Here is a 24,668-nt window from a genome sequence, read left to right as displayed (position 1 = left end):
GACTAGATGCCGCTACATAAAGCAGCTGACTAGATGGCGCTACATAAAGCAGCTGACTAGATGGCGCTACATAAAGCAGCTGACTAGATGGCACTACACAAAGCAGCTGACTAGATGGTGCTACACAAAGCAGCTGACTGGATCCTGCTACACAAAGCAGCTGACTGGATCCTGCTACATAAAGCAGCTGACTGGATCCCGCTACATAAAGCAGCTGACTAGATGCCGCTACATAAAGCAGCTGACTAGATGCCGCTACATAAAGCAGCTGATTAAATGCCGTAGACATAAAGCAGCAGATTAGATACCACTACATACAGCAGCTGGTTAGATGCTACTACATAAAGCAGCTGACTGGATGCTCCTACATAAAGCATATGATTAGATGCTGCTACATAAAGCAGCTGATTAGATGCCACTATACACAGCAGCCGCTTAGATGCCACTAATACAGCAGACGATTAGATGCCGCTACATAAAGCAGCTGACTGGAACCCTCTACATAAAGCAGCTGAATAGATGGCGCTACATAAAGCAGCTGACTAGATGTTGCAACATAAAGCAGCTGACTAGATGCTGCTAGATGCTGCTACATAAAGCAGCTGACTGGATGCCGCTACATAAAGCAGCTGACTAGATGGCGCTACATAAAGCAGCTGACTAGATGCCGCCACATAAAGCAGCTGACTAGATTCTGCAACATAAAGCAGCTGACTAGATGTTGCAACATAAAGCAGCTGACTAGATGCTGCTACATAAAGCAGCTGACTAGATCCTGCTACATAAAGCAGCTGACTAGATGCTGCTAGATACTGCTACATAAAGCAGCTGACTGGATGTTGCAACATAAAGAAGCTGACTAGATGCTGCTACATAAAGCAGCTGACTAGATGCCGCTACATAAAGCAGCTGACTAGATGCCACTACACAAAGCAGCTGACTAGATGCCGCTACATAAAGCAGCTGACTAGATGCCGCTACATAAAGCAGCTGACTAGATGCCGCTACATAAAGCAGCTGACTAGATGCCGCTACATAAAGCAGCTGATTAGATGCTGCTACATAAAGCAGCTGACTAGATGCCACTACATAAAGCAGCTGACTAGATGCCGCTATATAAAGCAGCTGACTAGATGCCGCTACATAAAGCAGCTTACTAGATGCTGCTACATAAAGCAGCTGATTAAATGCCGTAGACATAAAGCAGCAGATTAGATACCACTACATACAGCAGCTGGTTAGATGCTACTACATAAAGCAGCTGACTGGATGCTCCTACATAAAGCATATGATTAGATGCTGCTACATAAAGCAGCTGATTAGATGCCACTATACACAGCAGCTGACTAGATGCCGCTACATAAAGCAGCTGACTAGATGCCGCTACATAAAGCAGCTGACTAGATGCCGCTACATAAAGCAGCTGACTAGATGCCGCTACATAAAGCAGCTGATTAGATGCTGCTACATAAAGCAGCTGACTAGATGCCACTACATAAAGCAGCTGACTAGATGCCGCTATATAAAGCAGCTGACTAGATGCCGCTACATAAAGCAGCTTACTAGATGCTGCTACATAAAGCAGCTGACTAGATGCCGCTACATAATGCAGCTGATTAGATGCCACTACATACAGCAGCTGATTAGATGCTGCTACATAAAGCAGCTGATTAGATGCTGCTACATAAAGCAGCTGATTAGATGCCACTACATACAGCAGCTGATTAGATGCTGCTACATAAAGCAGCTGATTAGATGCCACTACATACAGCAGCCGATTAGATGCTGCTACATAAAGCAGCTGATTAGATGCCTCTACATAAAGCAGCTGACTGGATCCCGCTACATAAAGCTGCTGTTTAGATGTGGCTACATAAAGCAGCTGATTGGATCCCACTCCATAATGCAGCTGATTAGATGCCACTATATACAGCAGTTAATTCGATGCAGCTACATAAAGCAGCTAATTAGATGCCACTACATAAAACAGCTGATTAGATGCCGCTACATAAAGCAGTTGATTAGATGCCACTACATACAGCAGCTGATTAGATGCCTCTACATAAAGCAGCTGACTGGATCCCGCTACATAAAGCTGCTGTTTAGATACCACTACATAAAGCAGCTCACTGGATCCCACTACATAAAGCAGCTGATTAGATGCCACTACATAAAGCAGCTGATTATATACCACTACATACAGCAGATTATTTGCTACTACATAAAGCAGCTGATTAGATACAATTACATAAAGCAGCTGATTAGATGCTACTACATAAAGCAGCTGACTGGATCCCGCTACATAAAGCAGCTGATTAGATGCTACTACATAAAGCAGATGACTGGATCCCGCTACATAAAAGTGTTATATAATAATACCTGTTATCAGGTCCGTAAGTCGATTAAGTTTGAGGTTGTGCGCTATACAAGTATCCATTATTATATATGTACATGAAAACACTGTACAGCAGCACAACTGGTTTTTATTTATTTCGAAACTATTACTTTCAATAACGAGTCACTGAATGAATTAAGGAAATAAAGTTAATTTGATAATAATGATAAACAAAGGAAAATCTAGTTAAGTATAAGAAAACCCATTAAGGGCTAGATTACAAGTGAAGCGATATTTATCTCTCCTGCTCGCACGTTAACTCTGCTAGACATTCTTTTTTTGCGCAACGGGAAGCGCACTTATTCCAAATTGAAGGTAAAACTATTTTGCAATCGCTAACCCAATGTGTGCAAAAATCCAAACTTCGAATATTGTGACTGTATATACATATTCCCCTATAGGGGCCTAGTTATCAAGCCGCCAACCTCAAATACGCTGGAATTCCGCAGCGTATTTGTGGCGAGGCTGATTCACCTTAGTTATCAAAGGCTAGAGACCGGCAAAAGTAGAATTTTGTGACGTAAGCTTCGATCCGCCGGACTCAGTCCGACACAGATCGATTCTTAAGTCACTACAGATGTTCCGCACACAAGTGTGGCACAATCTGACTACTTTTGCTAGTTATCAAAAAACTAGCAGGTACGCTCGGCACTTTTCCGGCCCAGCGTACCTGGTTTTCAAACCGCCACCCTGGAGGTGGCGGATCCCATAGGAATCAATGGGAGTCTGACCATAGCGAAAGTACAAGTTCGCTACTGCCAGACATCCCATTGATTCCTATGGAAGCTGTCTACACCTAACACCCTAACATGTACCCCGAGTCTAAACACCCCTAATCTGTCCCCCCTACACCGCCGCAACTAAATAAAGTTATTAACCCCTACACCGCCGCTCCCAGAGCCCACCGCAAGCTACTCTATACATATTAACCCCTAAGCCGCCGCTCTCTGAGCCACCGACACTATAATAAATATGTTAACCCCTAAACCGCCGTTCCCGGAGCCCACCGCCACCTACATTATACCTAGAAACCCCTATCCTGCCCCTCCTATACCGCCGCCCTCTATAATAAATTTATTAACCCCTATCCTGCCCCCCCTACACCGTCGCCACCTATAATAAATTTATTAACCCCTATCCTGCCCCCCCTACACCGTCGCCACCTATAATAAATTTATTAACCCCTATCCTGCCCCCCACTACGCCGCCGCCACTGTAATAAAATTGTTAACCCCTAAACCTAAGTCTAACACTAACCCTAACACCCCCCTAACTTAAATATTAATTAAATAAATCTAAATCATATTTCTCTTATTAACTAACGCCTAGATTTAGAGTTTTGCGGCCAAAGGGGTGCGTTAGCTACGCGTGCTTTTTTCTGGCCGCACCTTTTAACTACCGCTTGTATTTAGCGTTCACAGAATGGCTGCGTTAGGCTCCAAAAAAGGAGCGTAGAGCATATTTAACGCAACTTCAACTCTCGATACCAGCGGTGCTTACGGACGCGGCCAGCTTCAAAAACGTGCTCATGCACGATTCCCCCATAGAAAACAATGGGGCTGTTTGAGCTGAAAAAAAAACCTAACACCTGCAAAAAAGCCGCGTTCAGCTCCTAACGCAGCCCCATTGTTTGCTATGGGGAAACACTTCCTACGTCTGCACCTAACACTCTAACATGTACCCCGAGTCTAAACACCCCTAACCTTACACTTATTAACCCCTAATCTGCCGCCCCCGTTATCGCTGACACCTGCATATTTTTTTAACCCCTAATCTGCCGCTCCGTAAACCGCCGCTACTTACATTATCCCTATGTACCCCTAATCTGCTGCCCCTAACACCGCCGACCCCTATATTATATTTATTAACCCCTAATCTGCCCCCCACAAAGTCGCCTCCACCTGCCTACACTTATTAACCCCTAATCTGCCGAGCGGACCGCACCGCTATTATAATAAAGTTATTAACCCCTAATCCGCCTCACTCCCGCCTCAATAACTCTATAATAAATAGTATTAACCCCTAATCTGCCCTCCCTAACATCGCCGACACCTAACTTCAAATATTAACCCCTAATCTTCCGACTGGAGCTCACCGCTATTCTAATAAATGTATTAACCCCTAAAGCTAAGTCTAATACTAACACTAACACCCCCCTAAGTTAAATATAATTTAAATCTAACTAAATAAATTAACTCTTATTAAATAAATTATTCCTATTTAAAGCTAAATACTTACCTGTAAAATAAATCCTAATATAGCTACAATATAAATTATAATTATATTATAGCTATTTTAGGATTTATATTTATTTTACAGGTAACTTTGTATTTATTTTAACCAGGTACAATAGCTATTAAATAGTTAAGAACTATTTAATAGCTAAAATAGTTAAAATAATTACAAAATTACCTGTAAAATAAATCCTAACCTGTTACAATTAAACCTAACACTACACTATCAATAAATTAATTAAATACAATACCTACAAATAAATACATTTAAATAAACTAACTAAAGTACAAAAAATAAAAAGAACTAAGTTACAAAAAATAATAAAATATTTACAAACATTAGAAAAATATTACAACAATTTTAAACTAATTACACCTACTCTAAGCCCCCTAATAAAATAACAAAGACCCCCAAAATAAAAAAATGCCCTACCCTATTCTAAATTACAAAAGTTCAAAGCTCTTTTACCTTACCAGCCCTGAACAGGGCCCTTTGCGGGGCATGCCCCAAAGAATTCAGCTCTTTGGAATCAGCCAATCAGAATCAAGTTCAATCCGATTGGCTGGTCCGCGCTGGAGGTCTTCACGATGGAGCCGTTCCTCATCGGATGAAGATAGAAGATGCCGCTTGGATCAAGATGGTTGCCGGTCTGGATCGCATCTTCTTCCCGGATAGGATGAAGACTTTGGAGCCTCTTCTGGACCTCTTCAGCCGCAGGATTATGGATCGCCAGCCCCCGCTTGGGTTGGATGAAGATTTTGGAGCCAGGACCGATCGGTGATACCCGGTGAGGTGAAGATAAGGTAGGAATATCTTCAGGGGCTTAGTGTTAGGTTTATTTAAGGGGGGTTTGGGTTAGATTAGGGGTATGTGGATGGTGGGTTTTAATGTTGGGGGGGTATTGTATGTTTTATTTTACAGGCAAAAGAGCTGAATTCTATGGGGCATGCCCCGCAAAGGGCCCTGTTCAGGGCTGGTAAGGTAAAAGAGCTTTGAACTTTTGTAATTTAGAATAGGGTAGGGCATTTTTTTATTTTGGGGGTCTTTGTTATTTTATTAGGGGGCTTAGAGTAGGTGTAATTAGTTTAAAATTGTTGTAATATTTTTCTAATGTTTGTAAATATTTTATTATTTTTTTGTAACTTAGTTCTTTTTTATTTTTTGTACTTTAGTTAGTTTATTTAAATGTATTTATTTGTAGGTATTGTATTTAATTAATTTATTGATAGTGTAGTGTTAGGTTTAATTGTAGATAATTGTAGGTATTTTATTTAATTAATTTATTGATAGTGTAGTGTTAGGTTTAATTGTAACTTAGGTTAGGATTTTTTTGACAGGTAATTTTGTAATTATTTTAACTATTTTAGCTATTAAATAGTTCTTAACTATTTAATAGCTATTGTACATGGTTAAAATAAATACAAAGTTACCTGTAAAATAAATATAAATCCTAAAATAGCTATAATATAATTATAATTTATATTGTAGCTCTATTAGGATTTATTTTACAGGTAAGTATTTAGCTTTAAATAGGAATAATTTATTTAATAAGAGTTAATTTATTTCGTTAGATTTAAATTATATTTAATTTAGGGGGGTGTTAGTGTTAGGGTTAGACTTAGCTTTAGGGGTTAATACATTTATTACAGTAGCGGCGAGATTAGGTCGGCAGATTAGGGGTTAATAATTGAAATTAGGTGTCGGCGATGTTAGGGAGGGCAGATTAGGGGTTAATACTATTTATTATAGGGTTATTGAGGCGGGGGTGAGGCGGATTAGGGGTTAATAACTTTATTATAGTAGCGGTGCGGTCCGCTCGGCAGATTAGGGGTTAATAAGTGTAGGCAGGTGGAGGCGACGTTGAGGGGGGCAGATTAGAGGTTAATAAATATAATATAGGGGTCGGCGGTGTTAGGGGCAGCAGATTAGGGGTACATAGGGATAATGTAGGTAGCGGCCGTTTACGGAGCGGAAGATTAGGGGTTAATTATTGTAGGTAGCTGGCGGCGACGTTGTGGGGGGCAGGTTAGGGGTTAATAAATATAATATAGGGGTCGGCGGTGTTAGGGGCAGCAGATTAGGGGTACATAAGTATAACGTAGGTGGCGGTCGGCAGATTAGGGGTTAAAAAAATGTAATCGAGTGGCGGCGATGTGGGGGGACCTCGGTTTAGGGGTACATAGGTAGTTTATAGGTGTTAGTGTACTTTAGAGCACAGTAGTTAAGAGCTTTATAAACCGGCGTTAGCCCAGAAAGCTCTTAACTACTGACTTTTTTCTGCGGCTGGAGGTTTTTCGTTAGATTTCTAACGCTCACTTCAGCCACGACTCTAAATACCGGAGTTAGAAAGATCCCATTGAAAAGATAGGATACGCAATTGACGTAAGGGGATCTGCGGTATGGAAAAGTCGCGGCTGTAAAGTGAGCGTTAGACCCTTTCCTGACTGACTCCAAATACCAGAGGGCGGTAAAAACCAGCGTTAGGAGCCTCTAACGCTGGTTTTGACGGCTACCGCCCAACTCTAAATTTAGGCCTAAGTTAATCCTATTTAAAACTAAATACTTACCTGTACAATTACATAAACTAACTAAAGTACAAAAAATAAAAAAGCTAAGTTACAAAAAATAAAAAAAATAAGTTACAAACATTTAAAAAAATATTACAACAATTTTAAGCTACTTACACCTAATCTAAGCCCCCTAATAAAATAACAAACCCCCCCAAAATAAAAAAATGCCCTACCCTATTCTACATTAAAAAAGTTCAAAGCTCTTTTACCTTACCAGCCCTTAAAAGGGCCTTTTGTGGGTGCATGCCCCAAAGAATTCAGCTCTTTTGCCTGTAAAAGAAAAATACAACCCCCCCCAACATTAAAACCCACCACCCACATACCCCTAATCTAACCCAAACCCCCCTTAAAATAACCTAACACTAATCCCCTGAAGATCATCCTACCTTTAGTCGTCTTCACTCAGCCGAGCCACCGATGGAACTGAAGAGGAGACCCGGACCGGCAGAAGTGATCATCCAAGGGGCGCTGAAGAAATCTTCCATCCGGGCGAGGTCATCTTCCAAGAGGCGCTGAAGAAGTCTTCTATCCGGGCAAGGTCATCTTCGAAGCCGGGTCTTGAATCTTCATCCCGCCGACTCGGAACATCCTTCTTTCCCGACGAATGAAGGCTCCTTTAAGGGATGTCATCCAAGATGGCGTCCCTTCAATTCCGATTGGCTGATAGGATTCTATCAGCCAATCGGAATTAAGGTAGGAAAAATCTGATTGGCTGATTTAATCAGCCAATCAGATTCAAGTTCAATCCGATTGGCTGATCCAGTCAGCCAATCAGATTGAGCTCGCATTCTATTGGCTGATCGGAACAGCCAATAGAATGCGAGATCAATCTGATTGGCTGACTGGATCAGCCAATCGGATTGAACTTGAATCTGATTGGCTGATTCAATCAGCCAATCAGATTTTTCCTACCTTAATTCCGATTGGCTGATAGAATCCTATCAGCCAATTGGAATTGAAGGGACGCCATCTTGGATGACGTCCCTTAAAGGAGCCTTCATTCGTCGGTAGTCCGTCGGGAAAGAAGGATGTTCCGCGTCGGCGGGATGAAGATTCAAGACCCGGCTTCGAAGATGACCTCGCCCGGATAGAAGACTTCTTCAGCGCCTCTTGGAAGATGACCTCGCCCGGATGGAAGATTTCTTCAGCGCCGCTTGGAGAATCACTTCATCGGATGGAAGATTTCTTCAGCGCCCCTTGGATGATCACTTCTGCCGGTCCGGGTCTCCTCTTCAGTTTCATCGGTGGCTCGGCTGAGTGAAGACGACTAAAGGTAGGATGATCTTCAGGGGATTAGTGTTAGGTTATTTTAAGGGGGGTTTGGGTTAGATTAGGGGTATGTGGGTGGTGGGTTTTAATGTTGGGGGGGGGTTGTATTTTTCTTTTACAGGCAAAAGAGCTGAATTCTTTGGGGCATGCCCCCACAAAAGGCCCTTTTAAGGGCTGGTAAGGTAAAAGAGCTTTGCACTTTTTTAATGTAGAAAAGGGTAGGGCATTTTTTTATTTTGGGGGGTTTGTTATTTTATTAGGGGGCTTAGATTAGGTGTAAGTAGCTTAAAATTGTTGTAATATTTTTAAAATGTTTGTAACTTATTTTTTTTATTTTTTGTAACTTAGCTTTTTTTATTTTTTGTACTTTAGTTAGTTTATGTAATTGTATTTAATTGTAGTTATTTGTAGTTAATTTATTTAATTTATTTAATGATAGTGTAGTGTTAGGTTTAATTGTAACTTAGGTTAGGATTTATTTTACAGGTAATTTTGTATTTCTTTTAGCTAGGTAGTTATTAAATAGTTAATAACTATTTAATAACTATTCTAACTAGCTAAAATAAATACAAAGTTACCTGTAAAATAAATATAAATCCTAAAATAGCTACAATGTAATTATTAATTATATTGTAGCTATCTTAGGGTTTATTTTACAGGTAAGTATTTAGTTTTAAATAGGAATAATTTATTAAAGTATAGTGTAGTGTTAGGTGTAATTGTAACTTAGGTTAGTTTTTAGTTTACAGGTACATTTCTCTTTATTTTAGCTAGGTAAGCTATTAAATAGTTAATAACTATTTAATAGCTATTGTACCTAGTTAAAATAAATTGAAAGGTACCTGTAAAATAAAAATAAATCCTAAGATAGCTACAATATAATTATTATTTATATTGTAGCTATATTAGGGTTTATTTTATAGGTAAGTATTTAGTTTTAAATAGGATTAACTTAGTTAACCCTTTAAGGACACAGCTTTCAGTTTGCTCAATTGTTTTATGACGGAAAAATTCCGTCATATGTCCTTAAGAGGTTAATAATAGAAATATGATTTAGATTTATTTAATTAATATTTAAGTTAGGGGGCTGTTAGGGTTAGTGTTAGACTTAGGTTTAGGGGTTAATAATTTTATTACAGTGGCGGCGGTGTAGTGGGGGGCAGGATAGGGGTTAATAAATTTATTATAGGTGGCGACGGTGTAGGGGGGGCAGGATAGGGGTTAATAAATTGAATAGGTTGCGGCGGTTTAGGGGTTAAACTATTTATTTAGTTGCGGCGAGGTGCGGGATCAAAAGGATAGGGGTTAATAACTTTATTATTGAGGGCGACGGAATAGGGGGGGCAGGATAAGGGGTTACTAGGTATAATGTAGGTGGCAGCGGTGTCTGGGAGCGGCGGTTTAGGGGTTAATACATTTATAAGACTTGCGGCGGGGTCTAGGAGCGGCGGTTTAGGGGTTAGTAACTTTATTTAGTTGCGGGGGGCTCCGGTATAGAGGGTAGAACAGTGTAGTTTAGTGTGAGTGCTTAGTGACAGGCTAGCAAGAAAGCTGTCAAACAGCCGAAGAGCAGCGAGATCGGATGAGTGATAACTCTCACAGTCCGCTGCTCATCGCCTCGCGGCTTTTTGACAGATTTACTTGATAACTTAGGCGAATTTTTTCAGGTCCGCGGCGGCGATGTGAGGCGAGCTTAGGCGGGCGTATTGGGCCGGCGAAGGCAGGAAAGTTGACACGTTGATAACTACCCCCCATAGACTTCAATGGAGCACATAAATAGGAAAAAAATGAATAACCTTACTTGCATGCAAACCCAATTGTGTTTACTCAAGTGCACTAACCCGACATACACATAGAAGAATATGTTCTATTTATACCCAAATACATATTTATATATCTATATCTGATGGTAATTTGGTACAATATATATCTTTACTTTATACAGTCATGTGAAAAAGAAAATACACCCTCTTTGAATTCTATGGTTTTACGTATCAGGACATAATAACAATCATCTGGTCTTTAGCAGGTCTTAAAGTTAGGTAAATACAACCTCAGATGAACAACAAGACATGACATATTACACTGTGTCATGATTTATTTAACAAAAATAAAGCCAAAGTGGAGAGGCCATGTGTGAAAAACTAAGTGCACCTTATGATTCAATAGCTGTAGAATCACCTTTAGAGAGACTGATAAAGTCTGTATGGCTTTATCAGTCTCTCACATCGTTGTGGAGGTATTTTGGCCCACTCTTCTTTACAATGTTATTTCAGTTCATTGAGGTTTGTGGGCATTCGTTTATGCACAGCTCTCTTAAGGTCCAGCCACAGCATTTCAATCGGATTGAAGTGGAGACTTTGACTGGGCCATTGCAACACCTTGATTCTTTTCTTTTTCAGCCATTCTGTTGTAGATTTGCTGGTGTGCTTGGGATCATTGTTCTGTTGCATGACCTAATTTCAGTCAAGCTTTAGCTGTCGAACAGATGGCCTCACATTTGACTCTAGAATACTTTGGTATAGTGAGGAGTTCATGGTCAACTCAATGACTGCAGGGTGCCGAGGTCCTGTGGGTGCAAAAGAAGCCCAAATCATCACCCCTGTTCCTCCACCGTGCTTGACAGTTGGTATGAGGTGTTTGTGCTGATATTCTGTGTTTGGTTTTCGCTATGCATTATGGTCATACATCTCCACTTTGGTCTTGTCTGTCCAAAGGGCATTGTTCTAGAAGTCTTGTGTTTTGTTCAGATAGAACTTTGCAAACCTAAGCCGTGCTGCCATGTTCTTTTTAGTGAGAAGAGTCTTTCTCCTGGCAACCTTTCCATACAAACCATACGTGTTAAGTCTTTTTCTAATTGTACTGTCATGAAATGTAACATTTAACTGTGGCCTGTAGAGTCTGAGATGTAACTATATTTTTGCAATGTCTGCCCCTGGGGTGAATTTGCTGGGACGTCCACTCCTGGGAAGATTGGCAACTGTCTTTTCCACTTGTGAATTATCTCTCACTGTAGAATGATGAACTTTACAATCACCTAGATTACGAGTTTTGCGTTAGAGGCTGTGCGGTGCTAACGAGCAGTTTTCCCTCACCGCTCACTTACAGACAGCACTGGTATTACGAGTTTTTACAAACCAGACAAGAAGTGAGCGTTGAGCAAAATTTTGCTCATTACCGCATTCCAATACCAGCCCTGCTTACGTTAGCGGTGAGCTGGTGTAACGTGCTCGTGCACGATTTCCCCATAGGAATCAACAGGGAGAGCCAGCTGAAAAAAAAACACCTGCAAAAAAGCAGCGTAAAACTCCTTAACGCAGCCCCATTGATGGGGAAATACATTTTATGTCTACACCTAACACCCTAACATGAACCCCGAATCTAAACACCCCTAATCTTACATTAATTAACCCCTAATCTGCTGCCCCCGACAACGCAGACACCTACATTATAATTATTAACCCCTAATCTGCCGCTCCGGACACCGCCGCCACCTACATTATACTTATGAACCCCTAATCTGCTGTCCCCAACATCGCCGACACCTACATTATATTTATTAACCCCTACTCTGCCGCCCCCAATGTCGCCGCCACCTACCTACACTTATTAACCCCTAATCTGCCGCCCCCAACGTCGCCACTATAATAAACATATTAACCCCTAAACCGCCGCACTCCCGCCTCGCAAACATTAGTTAAATATTATTAACCCCTAATCTGCCGGCCCTAACATCGCCGCCACCTACATACATTTATTAACCCCTAATCTGCCGCCCCCAATGTCGCCGCCACTATATTAAAGTTATTAACCCCTAAACCTAAGTCTAACCCTAAACCTAACACCCCCTAACTTAAATATAATTAAAAGAAATTGAAATAAAATTACTATCATTAATTAAATTATTCCTATTTAAAACGAAATGCTTACCTATAAAATAAACCCTAAGATAGCTACAATATAACTAATAGTTACATTGTAGCTAGCTTAGGGTTTATTTTTATTTTACAGGCAAGTTTGTATTTATTTTAACTAGGTAGAATAGTTACTAAATAGTTATTAACTATTTACTAGCTACCTTGCTAAAATAAATACAAAAGTACCTGTAAAATAAAACGTAAGTTACAATTACACCTAACACTTCACTATAATTAAATTATCTCCCTAAATTAAATATAATTAAATACAATTAAATAAAATTAGCTAAAGTACAAAAAAAACAACACTAAATTACAGAAAATAATAAACAAATTACAAGATTTTTAAACTAATTACACCTAATCTAATCCCCCTAACAAAATAAAAAAGCCCCCCACAAAATAAAAAAGCCCTACCCTACACAAAATTACAAATAGCCCTTTGTGGGACATTGCCCCAAAGTAATCAGCTTTTTTACCTGTAAAAAAATTACAAATCCCCCCCCCAACATTAAAATCCACCACCCACACAACCAACCCTACTCTAAAACCCACCCAATACCCCCTTAAAAAAACCTAACACTAACCCCTTGAAGATCACCTTACCGGGAGAAGTCTTCCAACCGTGCCGAAGTCCTCAACGAAGCCGGGAGAAGTCTTCATCCAAGCCGGGCGAAGTGGTCCTCCAGACGGGCAGAAGTCTTCATCCAGACGGCATCTTCTATCTTCATCCATCCGGCGCGGAGCGGGTCCATCTTCAAGACATCCGGAGAATCCTCTTCATCCGGTGGCTAACACTGAATTAAGGTTCATTTAAATGACGTCATCCAAGATGGCGTCCCTTCAATTCCGATTGGCTGATAGAATTCTATCAGCCAATCGGAATTAAGGTAGAAAAAAATCCTATAGGCTGATGCAATCAGTCAATAGGATTGAGCTGGCATTCTATTGGCTGATTGGAACAGCCAATAGAATGCCAGCTCAATCCTATTGGATGATTAATTCCGATTGGCAGATAGAATTCTAACAGCCTATCGGAATTGAAGGGACGCCATCTTGGATGACGTCATTTAAAGGAACCTTCATTCAGTGTTAGCCGTCGGATGAAGAGGATGCTCTGCGTCGGATGTCTTGAAGATGGACCAACCGGCCCGGTTGGATGAAGACTTCTCCCGGTAAGGTGATCTTCAAGGGGTTAGTGTTAGGTTTTTTTAAGGGGGTATTGGGTGGGTTTTAGAGTAGGGTTGGTTGTGTGGGTGGTAGGTTTTAATGTTAGGGGGGGATTTGTAATTTTTTTTACAGGTAAAAGAGCTGATTACTTTGGGGCAATGCCCCACAAAAAATGCCCTTTTAAGGGCTATTCGTAATTTAGTGTAGGGTAGGGCTTTTTATTTTGGGGGGGCTTTTTTATTTTGTTAGGGGGATTAGATTAGGTGTAATTAGTTTAAAAATCTTGTAATTTGTTTATTATTTTCTGTAATTTAGTGGGGGGGGGTTTGTACTTTAGCTAATTTTATTTAATTGTATTTAATTAGGGAATTAATTTAATTATAGTGTAGTGTTAGGTGTAATTGTAACTTAGGTTTTATTTTACAGGTGCTTTGTATTTATTTTAGCTAGGTAGTTAGTAAATAGTTAATAATTACAGTATTTACTATAACTATTGTACCTAGTTAAAATAAATACAAACTTGCCTGTAAAATAAAAATAAACCCTAAGCTAGCTACAATGTAACTATTAGTTATATTGTAGCTAGTTTAGGATTTATTTTATAGGTAAGTATTTAGTTTTAAATAGGAATAATTTAGTTAATGATAGTAATTTTATTTTGATTTCTTTTAATTATATTTAAGTTAGGGGGTGTTAGGTTTAGGGTTAGACTTAGGTTTAGGGGTTAATAACTTTAATTCAGTGGCGGCGACGTTGGGGGCAGCGGATTAGGGGTTAATAAATGTAGGTAGGTGGCGGCGATGTTAGGGCCGGCAGATTAGGGGTTAATAATATTTAACTAATGTTTGAGAGGCGGGAGTGCGGCAGTTTAGGGGTTAATATATTTATTATAGTGGCGGCGATGTCCGGTTCGGCAGATTAGGGGTTAAAAAAATTTCTTTAGTGTTTGTGATGCGGAAGGGCCTCTGTTTAGGGGTTAATAGGTAGTTTATGGGTGTTAGTGTACTTTTTAGCACTTTAGTTAAGAGTTTTATGCTACGGCGTTGTAGTGTAAAACTCTTAACTACTGACTTTAAAATGCGGTACCAGTCTTGACAGGAGAGGGTCTACCGCTCACTTTTTGGCAGACTCGTAATACCGGCGCTATGCAAGTCCCATTGAAAAAAGAGGATACGCAATTTACGTAAGTGGATTTGCGGTATTTCCAAGTCTGGACAAAAAAGTGAGCGGTGAGCCTGTAACTTCAAGACTCATAATACCAGTGGGCGTTAAAATGCAGCGTTAGGACCGCCCAACGCTGCTTTTTTAGCCTAACACACAACTTGTAATCTAGCCGATTGTTTGGAAATGGCACACACCTGAATGCTCCAGACCAGCAAACTGCTAAAACTTTGGCTTTTATAGAGATGGTCACACCTGCTGGTGATCAATTAATCAAGGGCATTTGATTAGCAGCATCTGGCTGTTACTTAGCCTATTAATTCCTATGGAAGCAGTAAGGGTGTACTTAGTTTTTCACAGGTTGTACTTACCTAATTTTAAGACCTGCTAAGGACCAAATGATTTTTATTATGTAAAACCATAGGGCGCGATCAAATATACGGTGTAGGTTTTGGCGCAAGCGTGGGAACCTGCGCCGTACATAATTTCACCTCGCACATCAGGGTATTACATAAACCCCGCCGGCAGTTCATAAAGTGCCGTAAGTCTGATAAACTAGCGATGTCCAGAAATGAGCGTAAATATAAATTTCTGGAGTCGCCAGTGACTTACGCCACTTTAGAAACTGCCGGCGCCTAAGAAAAGTAAAGAAAATAACAAATCTCCCGTAAAAGTCTAACCTGCCTCCCAAAAATAAGCCTGACACGTAAAACCCCTATATCCGCAATCACCCCCTCTCATTACTAATATTAAATGTATTAACCCCTAGACCGACAACCCCCCACAATGCAATATGCCTATTTAAACTATTAACCCCTATATCCGCCACCAAACCCACACCGCAGGTAATAACTACATTTTTAACCCCTAAATCCACCAACCCCAACATCGCAAACTACCTATTAAAACTATTAATCCCTAATCCGCCATTAACCCACAACGCAATAAACCTAATCAAGTATTAACCCCTAAACCGCCATAGCCCACAACGCAATAAACCTAACCCCTAATCTAACCTAACCCCCCCTAAATAAACAAAATTACCTAATTTACAAAATACTAAAGTTACTATTAAATATTAAAAAAAATAATTTATTAGTTATTGCGGTGGGGGATTGCGGTTGACAGGTAGATAGACATTGAGCATGCGTTAGGTGTTAGTTTATTTTTGCAGGCATTTTCGGGAGTTACGGTGCTCCCATACTCAGCGCAAGGCTTGCTGCGGCTGCCTTTTATGGTAAGATTTCTCCATTTTCGCCACGTAAGTCCTTGCGCTGGATATTAGATACCGATTTGCAACGCGGTTCTATGTTAGCCTATGGGAGCAATAATTGCGAGCGACGGGTGAAATATACGCTCGTAACTTGTATGCTACGCCGTATATGTAATACCAAAATCGCGTAAAATCTGGCGGCGGAGGATTTTGCGGGCGACGCTGCATATGTAATGGAGGCCATGGAATTCAAAGAGGGTGTATTTTCTTTTTCACAACTATATATATACAGATATAGATATATACAGATATATGTAGGAATATCTATTTATAGATACTTATTTTTAAAACATATTCCCCATGTGAAGAACATTGGAATATTTACAGTACAAATGTATTAAATATGAATATAATTGTTGATGTTTTCGGCTATTTGACTGCAAAGGGCTCCAGTTATAGATATTGTGGGTCGTGTGCGCAGTCTAGGCGAGGGGTTGGTGGGCTCAGAGTGGGGGGAGCTGGGCATATTACCTCCCTCCCCTGTTTAGCTCCCACAAACAACACCTGTGACTCTGCATACAGCTCTCACACAGGTAGGGCCAGAAACAGATAAACACATGGATAAATCAGCTGCTGATTGGTGGCTACACACATATGCCCCCTGTCATTGGCTCACCAGATGTGCTCAGCTAGCTCCCAGTAGTGCATGGGTGCTCTGGTGCTGACTTTATCGCTGCAGCGGTTAAACACATAGTTACATGCTGGTGACAGTGCTATAATAAAGTGCTCTTCATCATAATACGAATTACAGTCAGCAAGAGCATTTCCTTTTTGTATTATGGGGTTTACTCGTCAAGGGGCCAATCAAGTGCATCCATGGGCGTGTCCTAATATTAGGCACCAATGACAAACGCGCCCTCTTATACACCACCTTGCGAGTAACGTCCCATCTGCTGCAGTGATTGGACCAATAGATAGAAGGCGGAGCTAGCAGCTGTCATAGGCGGTGCTAGCTTGGCATGCTCCCTTGTTGTGGGGAGGCAATGTTTATGTGGGTCTGCGCATGCGTACTTCTTACTGTCAGTTTATGGTGCTTCCTGTGATTGGCTGAGCACTTTGGTGAGTCTCGCGGACGGCAAGTGGGCGTCTACCTACTAGACTGTTGTGGTGCTATGATTGGCTGAGCGCAGTGTAAATAAGGCACGAGCGGCGCATGCGTAGTTAGCACTTTCAGTTTCGCGCGTTTTCTGTCACGTGAGGTCGCTCCGGTTCCGGTATGCCAAAGCGCTCCTACCCGTTCGAGAATGTATCTCCGCTGCAGCTCAAGACTCGTGTGGGCACCAAGGAGCTGAGCCTCGGGGTGCTGGGGGAGAAGTACCGCCGGGAGATCTTCGGTGAGAGCAGTGTTACCTCAGCTTGGCACCGGGCGAGTCTTCTAACCACCGCCTGTGCTAGTATTTGTGGCCCTCTGATGGGTGACTACTGACGGGAGTAGCCTGGGGGGAGCGGTGCCGGTGCCTTGCGATCATTGGGGTTATGTTTGTGTTTATTATAGGTTTATGTCAGCTGTGATCTTAGTGCAGCAACGGGCTCAGATTCTGCTTGCAATAGCAGTGCTCTGCGGTTCTCCGGCACTAGTTTACTGTGGGATCACTAGTATTAAAGCTGCATGCACGAATGAATAGGAGCATGGGATTGTTTGACTGGCCCTTTAATTTATGGGACTGGAGCACTGAATATTGTGTGTGTATTAGGGCTCGACAAACCTGGGAGCCACTGGCTCCTAAGTTTTTGGTATATCTATATACAAATCCAACTGTCTGGCTCCTAAATATTCTTACTGGCTTCTAATTTTTAAACAGATTTGTCAAGCACTCGTGTATATATGTGTGTGTGTGTGTAAATGCCACTGCAGAGTTCACTGGGTAAATGCCGTTGCCGGGTCGCTGCGGGGATCACTGGGTATAGGCCGTTGCCGGGTCACTGCAGGGATCACTGGGTATAGGCCGTTGCCGGGTCACTGCAGGGATCACTGGGTATAGGCCGTTGCCGGGTCGCTGCAGGGATCACTGGGTAAATGCCGTTGCCGGGTCGCTGCAGGGATCACTGGGTAAATGCCGTTGCCGGGTCGCTGCGGGGATCACTGGGTAAATGCCGTTGCCGGGTCGCTGCGGGGATCACTGGGTATAGGCCGTTGCCGGGTCGCTGCGGGGATCACTGGGTATAGGCCGTTGCCGGGTCGCTGCGGGGATCACTGGGTATAGGCCGTTGCCGGGTCGCTGCGGGGATCACTGGGTATAGGCCGTTGCCGGGTCGCTGCGGGGATCACTGGGTATAGGCCGTTGCCGGGTCGCTGCGGGGATCACTGGGTATAGGCCGTTGCCGGGTCGCTGCGGGGATCACTGGGTATAGGCCGTTGCCGGGTCGCTGCGGGGATCACTGGGTATAGGCCGTTGCCGGGTCGCTGCGGGGATCACTGGGTATAGGCCGTTGCCGGGTCGCTGCGGGGATCACTGGGTATAGGCCGTTGCCGGGTCGCTGCGGGGATCACTGGGTATAGGCCGTTGCCGGGTCGCTGCGGGGATCACTGGGTATAGGCCGTTGCCGGGTCGCTGCGGGGATCACTGGGTATAGGCCGTTGCCGGGTCGCTGCGGGGATCACTGTATTTGTATAGTTACTGGCGTTACTTTAGCCAATAGAAATGTCTATTCTGATACTTCGTCAGTAGCCTGGTGTGGCAGCTCATCAGTTCTTCTTGGAGCTGGATTTCTACTTGTGAAAGTGCAACATGCTGAGATCTGGATTTGCACAGATATTTGTGTTACACTTTCACAAGAATAAAATTGCGAAAAAAAAACTTAGCGATTACCTTCGGGTAATAACAAATGCATTCATGTATTGCAAATGCTTAAACTTTACCTTCACTTTAAACACACTTATGTGCACCTGTATCTGCAAACATGACTGCTAGCTCAGTGTACTAATTCAATTTGGAAGTGAGTTTTATGCTTGCACAATATTATCCAGTATTTGTCCCTGTGGTTTTGATGCATCTTGCTAGGTTAGTTAGGGTTTGTTTTGTTTATACAACGTACACGCATGCTAAACTTATGGATTAAGGCAATATATTAAATTGTTAAAGGGAAAGAAGCCGTTCTTTGTGTTGGGGGGAAAAAAATTAGATGTTAACTGCCTGTAAGCAACAACACTCTCCTGGTGAACATGGCTATTTTTGGTGGCTATCCATGAACGTGCCTCTTGTCATTGGCTCAGTGTGATCAGCTAGCTCCCAGTTGTGCATCACTGCTCTAGAGCTGACTGTAATGGTTTGTTACTCTATTTGCAGGAGATAAACTTGCAAGAGAGAGTGCAATAAGAAAATGCTTAGTATTTAAATGTACACACAAGTGCTAAAGTTCTGTCTTACAAAGTACTCACTCCATATTGATCGTATTTCTTTCTTTAGAAAAGACCAAGAAACTTCTGTTCAGTGGGGCAAAGGCTTTTATGGGCAACACAGAGCACCAGATGGAGAGTGCGGAAGAAAGAGACAGCAATGCACATGCGCTACTAACCGGACAAACCATTATTGGCCATGATGGGAAACTGATGCGAAGCTCCAGTGCACAGAAGTGTAAGTGTTGTCTTTAGCAGTCTAGCATGGGAAGAGGTGATAGTCGCAGATGCAAGGAGCAGGTCATTGGTGCATATTAGTGGGCGGGCTGGAGTATACTTGTTTGTTAGAGGATAGGTGTCTGCTGTGAATGGTGGGAGTCCAAAGAAGGGACTCGCAGAGAGGTGCAGCAGATGCAGAGCGAAAGGAAAGGTGGATCATCCTGGCAGAGGCATTTAGGATGGATTGAAGGGGGAGAGGCGGGAGAAAGGAAGGCCAGTAAGTAGGTTATTGCAGTAGTCAAGTCAGGAAATGACAAGGGAATGGATTATTTGTGGTGATGGCACTCAGAAAAGTGTGAATCTCGGAAATATTGCGTAGGTGGTTGCAGCAGGATGAGGAAAGGGATTGGATGTGGGGGATGAAGGCTGGATTTGAGTCAAGTGTAACTCCAAGGCAGCAAACTTGGGGAGATGGCCATGCTGTCGACAGGGATAGAAAAGTTGGCGTAGAGCTGGGGGGGATTAGAAGGAGCTCAGTCTATACAGTGTTCTTCCCAGGGCCAACTTAATGGGCACACCAACCAGCTGAATTTACTGACCACTTGGCTAAAATGAGAACCAATATAAAGTGAGCCCCCCCTTTCATGTCTCATTAAATCTATTTGATTATGTAATTTTGTAGGATTTATAAATGTATTATGCTGCCCCACCCTACTTCATACTTTTGTGGATTGTGGGGATTTTTTTCTCTTTTAGTGACTTACACATTTGCAAATTATTTTGTTTCTCTCCACTGTTAGTGCCGCCTGTGGGTGTCACCAAAGCCTGCTCTTCCTGTGTCCGGTCAGTGGGGGATAAAGAGTGCTGCTCACAGTGTGAGCGATACGTATGTCGCAATTGCTGCAAGTTGTGTAGCTGCTGCAGTGCAGTAACCTGCTCGTTCTGTGGCATTCCTGTGTAAGTACCGCCTAACGCACGTGCAGTTTTATGGTATAAAATGTCAGCTGAGTATTAAAGGGACAGTCAACACCAGAATTTTTGTTGTTTAAAAAGAAATGCCAGTATATTTATGAAAATCTTAGTGCTATCCAAATAATATATCAGCTTATGGCAGGGTTATAACACAATACAAATAATGATTTTCCTTAAAAATAGAAACCCTTAATCAACATGCACCTACTAGACCATACAATTAATATAAATATCTGAATTCTTTTATTTAGTTAATATCCATGAACATATTGAAATATATTTGCAATAAAAGGAAATGAAATATTATATGTGCTTGAAAACTATTTAAATATGCTATGCAAAATTCATACACGCTTATCTTAAAAACCAGCCTTATTTACAAATCTTTTAACATCCAAACAATACAACTCTTTTTAAACTGTGCTCTTAAGCAATAGGATAATATATATATTCTGCTATTTAACTGCAATTTATCCTAATACAAAATTTACAGAATCAGAACTTGCACAGATGAGTTACTTAACAAATCAGATACAGATTTAAACAATATATAAGCTGTGAAATGCTAACTTAAGATCCAAACTATTTCTTTAACTCTGCTACATACAGTAATAGTAAATGCTTGCATACAAATAGGCAGGCTAAGAGCTATCTGAAACAATGGCATACAGTTTAAAAGTATAATCTGCTCTTTAAATCTATTAAATACAAGTTGACTATGCTCTCACCAGTTCCCTTTTTGTTTCAAGTTTTTTTTTTTTTTTTAATTAGAACAATATACTGTATTATACTTCACCAATTTTGAACCAATTCGTAGCGGTCTTTAGGTCATCTCATTCGAAGGAAGGTTTTTGCACAAATCAGGGTTAAAGGAACACAGTACCCCAAATTTTTCTTTTGTAATTCAGACAGAGCAGCAATTTTAAGCACCTTTCTAATTTACTCCTATTATCAAATTCTCTTCGTTCTCTTGCTATCATTATTTGAAAAAAAAGGCATCTAAGCTTTTTTTTTTTTGTTTCAGTACTCTGGACAGCAGTTTTTTATTGGTGGATGAATTTATCCACCAATCAGCAAGAACAACCCAGGTTGTTCACCAAAAATGGGCCAGCATCTAAACTTACATTCTTGCATTTCAAATAAAGATACCAAGAGAATGAAGAAAATTTGATAATAGGAGTAAATTAGAAAGTTGCTTAAAATTTCATGCTCAATCTGAATCACGAAAGAAATTTTTTGGGTACAGTGTCCCTTTAAGTTTTGAGCTCCTTGCTGAAGTGAAATTTTCCCAGGTATATCGCAGCTAAAATCAGATCACTCGTTTCAGCAAGTTACAGACAACTGTCCCCTGTGCATTCAACACTCCCATTATATATAATCATTGATAACCTGTTTCGTTCACGCCCTTTTTGCTTGTCCCTTGTCATTGGATAATTGTTTTAGTATACATTGTTGTTATGGAAACGCCCGCGGAGCCTTGTCATTGGATAACCGGAATATCTCATTCCCAACAGCCAAAAGGCTTTCTGGCTGTAGTTCTCTCATGGCAACACCGGGTGGCAGTATTACAAACAGACACAGCAATATCATTTTTATACATTTGAACAACCTAAATCAGTATTTCTATGAAAGGGTTATTCATTTATCATTTACTGCAACAACTATTCAGAAAATTCATTGAGATATAACTTATCCAAAACAAATATTGTGATCATTTTTATATTAAAATAATTTATATTTCATAGTCATATCACATCAAAGTAACTTCCATATCTTCATCTCACTATATTTTAAAAGATGTATTTAAAACTTTATAAACATTTATTGCACATTCATATGACTTATTTCATCTCACGCAGGCATTCCATCTGAAATAAAGTAATAAGTGTCATTAATTTCTTTTCAGGTCCACAAGTGTTTATTTATATTCTTAAAAACACAGAGGCTAAGTAAGATCTTTTATGTTTTCAAAACAAATATATATATATATATATATATTATGCCATATTTTATGTTTCTAATAAGCCCAGGATGTATGAACCTTCTTCATGCTGATCTGCGATTATATGTCTGAAAAATATAAACACTACAGAGGTTATTAAACATTTTTGACTGACTAAAACAGTTACCTCCCAAGCTTAGCAAATATCCATGTAATAGAGAATTAGACAATTTCTATATTTAATACATTCTGAGGCATGCATTCAAATAGAAATACATTTATTTGCTGTCTGTACATTAGGTTCTCAGGGTCACACCTCAGCATTTGTCTTTTGTTTCCCAAGGCCTTCAATGCCCCACATGGGGTCAATCCACGAGTAGTTGTAAAAGTCTTAATACAACATATTTTCTGTTTAGCTATCAGTGCAGACGTGTATTTGATGTTTACAGATAACTAACACCTATGTGCATAAAAGCTGTTTCCCTATGATTTTGATCAGTTCCAAGGGGGTATTTCAGACGTCTCGACTCCATACACCACACGCACACTGAGGTATAATTAACTGAGCCAATAACAAGAGACGTGTGCAGCCACCTCTGCAGTTGGTTTGCATTGGTGCTCTTGATCCTACCTAGGGTGTTTTTTTTGGGGGGGGGCATTTACCCTAAATGTTTCTTCCCTTTAATTTGTTCCAAGTGATCAATTTTTACCTGCTGGAGTGTAGTAAATTTTTTACAAATGGCTTATTTGCCTTTATATCAGAATTTAAATAGCTGATTTTGCCTGTGGTATCCCTATCTCTACTGAAAGCTTAGGTAAAGGACATTAAACACTAGAGATGGTGATAAAGCTATAAAGGATTTATCATTTTTATATTGCACACGCGTACCTCAGATATTGCGGGTTTGGTTCCAGACCACAGCAATAAAGTGAGTCCCACTTATTTTTTTTGTTTCCCAGTGCATATAATTTATTTACACTATAGTCTAAGTGTGCAATAGCATTGTTTAAATATCTTTTTTAATATAAAAAAATACTATATATTGCTACGGGGGGGGGGGGGGGTAGTGTTTAGTGCTGCAGGACTGAGGGTAGCTAAGGCTGCAGTTTATAGACGGGTTCAATAAACAAATGTACTAATTTACTGCACGTTTTTGTTTTTTCCTTTTGTTTCAGAGAAAACAACCTCAGCGAACAAGTGTTCTGCTCTTCCTGTTCTGTGTTTGAAGTCTAAATGGATTTTTCTGTTTTTGTGGATTCCCTTTTTTATATTAAAGTTGTAATTTTATATTTGTATTTTATGTATAACAGTTGCAAATAAATAAATCTTTATAGTAAACTTTGTGACCACCGGGTGGTGCTGTAGTCTGTTACAGAAATACTAAAGAATTCCATAATGGCACTGACTTGTTTGCTAGCTCAGTGTGATAACCGCTGCCCTAGGCAAAACTTCAGTAGATTGATGGAAACGTAACCTTTATTTTAGACTTATCTTTCATGATTCAGATAGAGGATAACTTTCCACTCCTATTAAATGTGCTTCATTCTCTATCCTTTGTTGAAGGAACAACTGTAACAACTTAAGTGATTTTTGCATTTGCTGATCTGTGTTTAGTGGTCCTTTAACTGAGTTAGGTGCGAAAATCTCCTTGTCTCACATGGCTATATTGCTGAGGGAAATGCTTATGTTAGTGCAGCAGCTGTGAGATGCAGACATAAGTGTTACAGTATCTAAACAAGTAACCAGTGAATTTCTAAAAGCACACGATTTATACAGCAGACAATATATGGTTCCCTTGCATCTCTAAAAGCACAAGATTTGTACAGCAGACAATATATGGTTCCCTTGCATCTCTAAAAGCACAAGATTTATACAGCAGACAATATATGGTTCCCTTGCATCTCTAAAAGCACAAGATTTATACAGCAGACAATATATGGTTCTCTTGCATCTCTAAAAGCACAAGATTTATACAGCAGACAATATATGGTTCTCTTGCATCTCTAAAAGCACAAGATTTATACAGCAGACAATATATGGTTCCCTTGCATCTCTAAAAGCACAAGATTTATACAGCAGACAATATATGGTTCCCTTGCATCTCTAAAAGCACAAGATTTGTACAGCAGACAATATATGGTTCTCTTGCATCTCTAAAAGCACAAGATTTATACAGCAGACAATATATGGTTCTCTTGCATCTCTAA

The 24,668-nt window shown here is 40.7% G+C and overlaps 1 protein-coding gene across 1 annotated transcript; it reads left to right on the top strand.

The window, feature by feature from the left end:
* Positions 1–17,169: 17,169 nt before the first annotated feature.
* On the top strand, positions 17,170–23,799 carry SIVA1 (SIVA1 apoptosis inducing factor). The gene is made up of 4 exons (XM_053689030.1): positions 17,170–17,324; positions 19,398–19,565; positions 20,347–20,503; positions 23,637–23,799. The coding sequence occupies exons 1-4, from the start codon at positions 17,207–17,209 to the stop codon at positions 23,692–23,694; spliced, it is 501 nt and encodes a 166-aa protein (XP_053545005.1). The 5' UTR covers positions 17,170–17,206; the 3' UTR covers positions 23,695–23,799.
* The last annotated feature ends 869 nt before the right edge of the window (positions 23,800–24,668 follow it).

The sequence above is a fragment of the Bombina bombina genome, chromosome 1 (assembly GCF_027579735.1).
Source record: "Bombina bombina isolate aBomBom1 chromosome 1, aBomBom1.pri, whole genome shotgun sequence".
Classification (NCBI taxonomy): domain Eukaryota; kingdom Metazoa; phylum Chordata; class Amphibia; order Anura; family Bombinatoridae; genus Bombina; species Bombina bombina.
The sequence above is the reverse complement of the archived record's forward strand: the minus strand, read 5'-3'. Positions and strand labels throughout refer to the sequence as shown.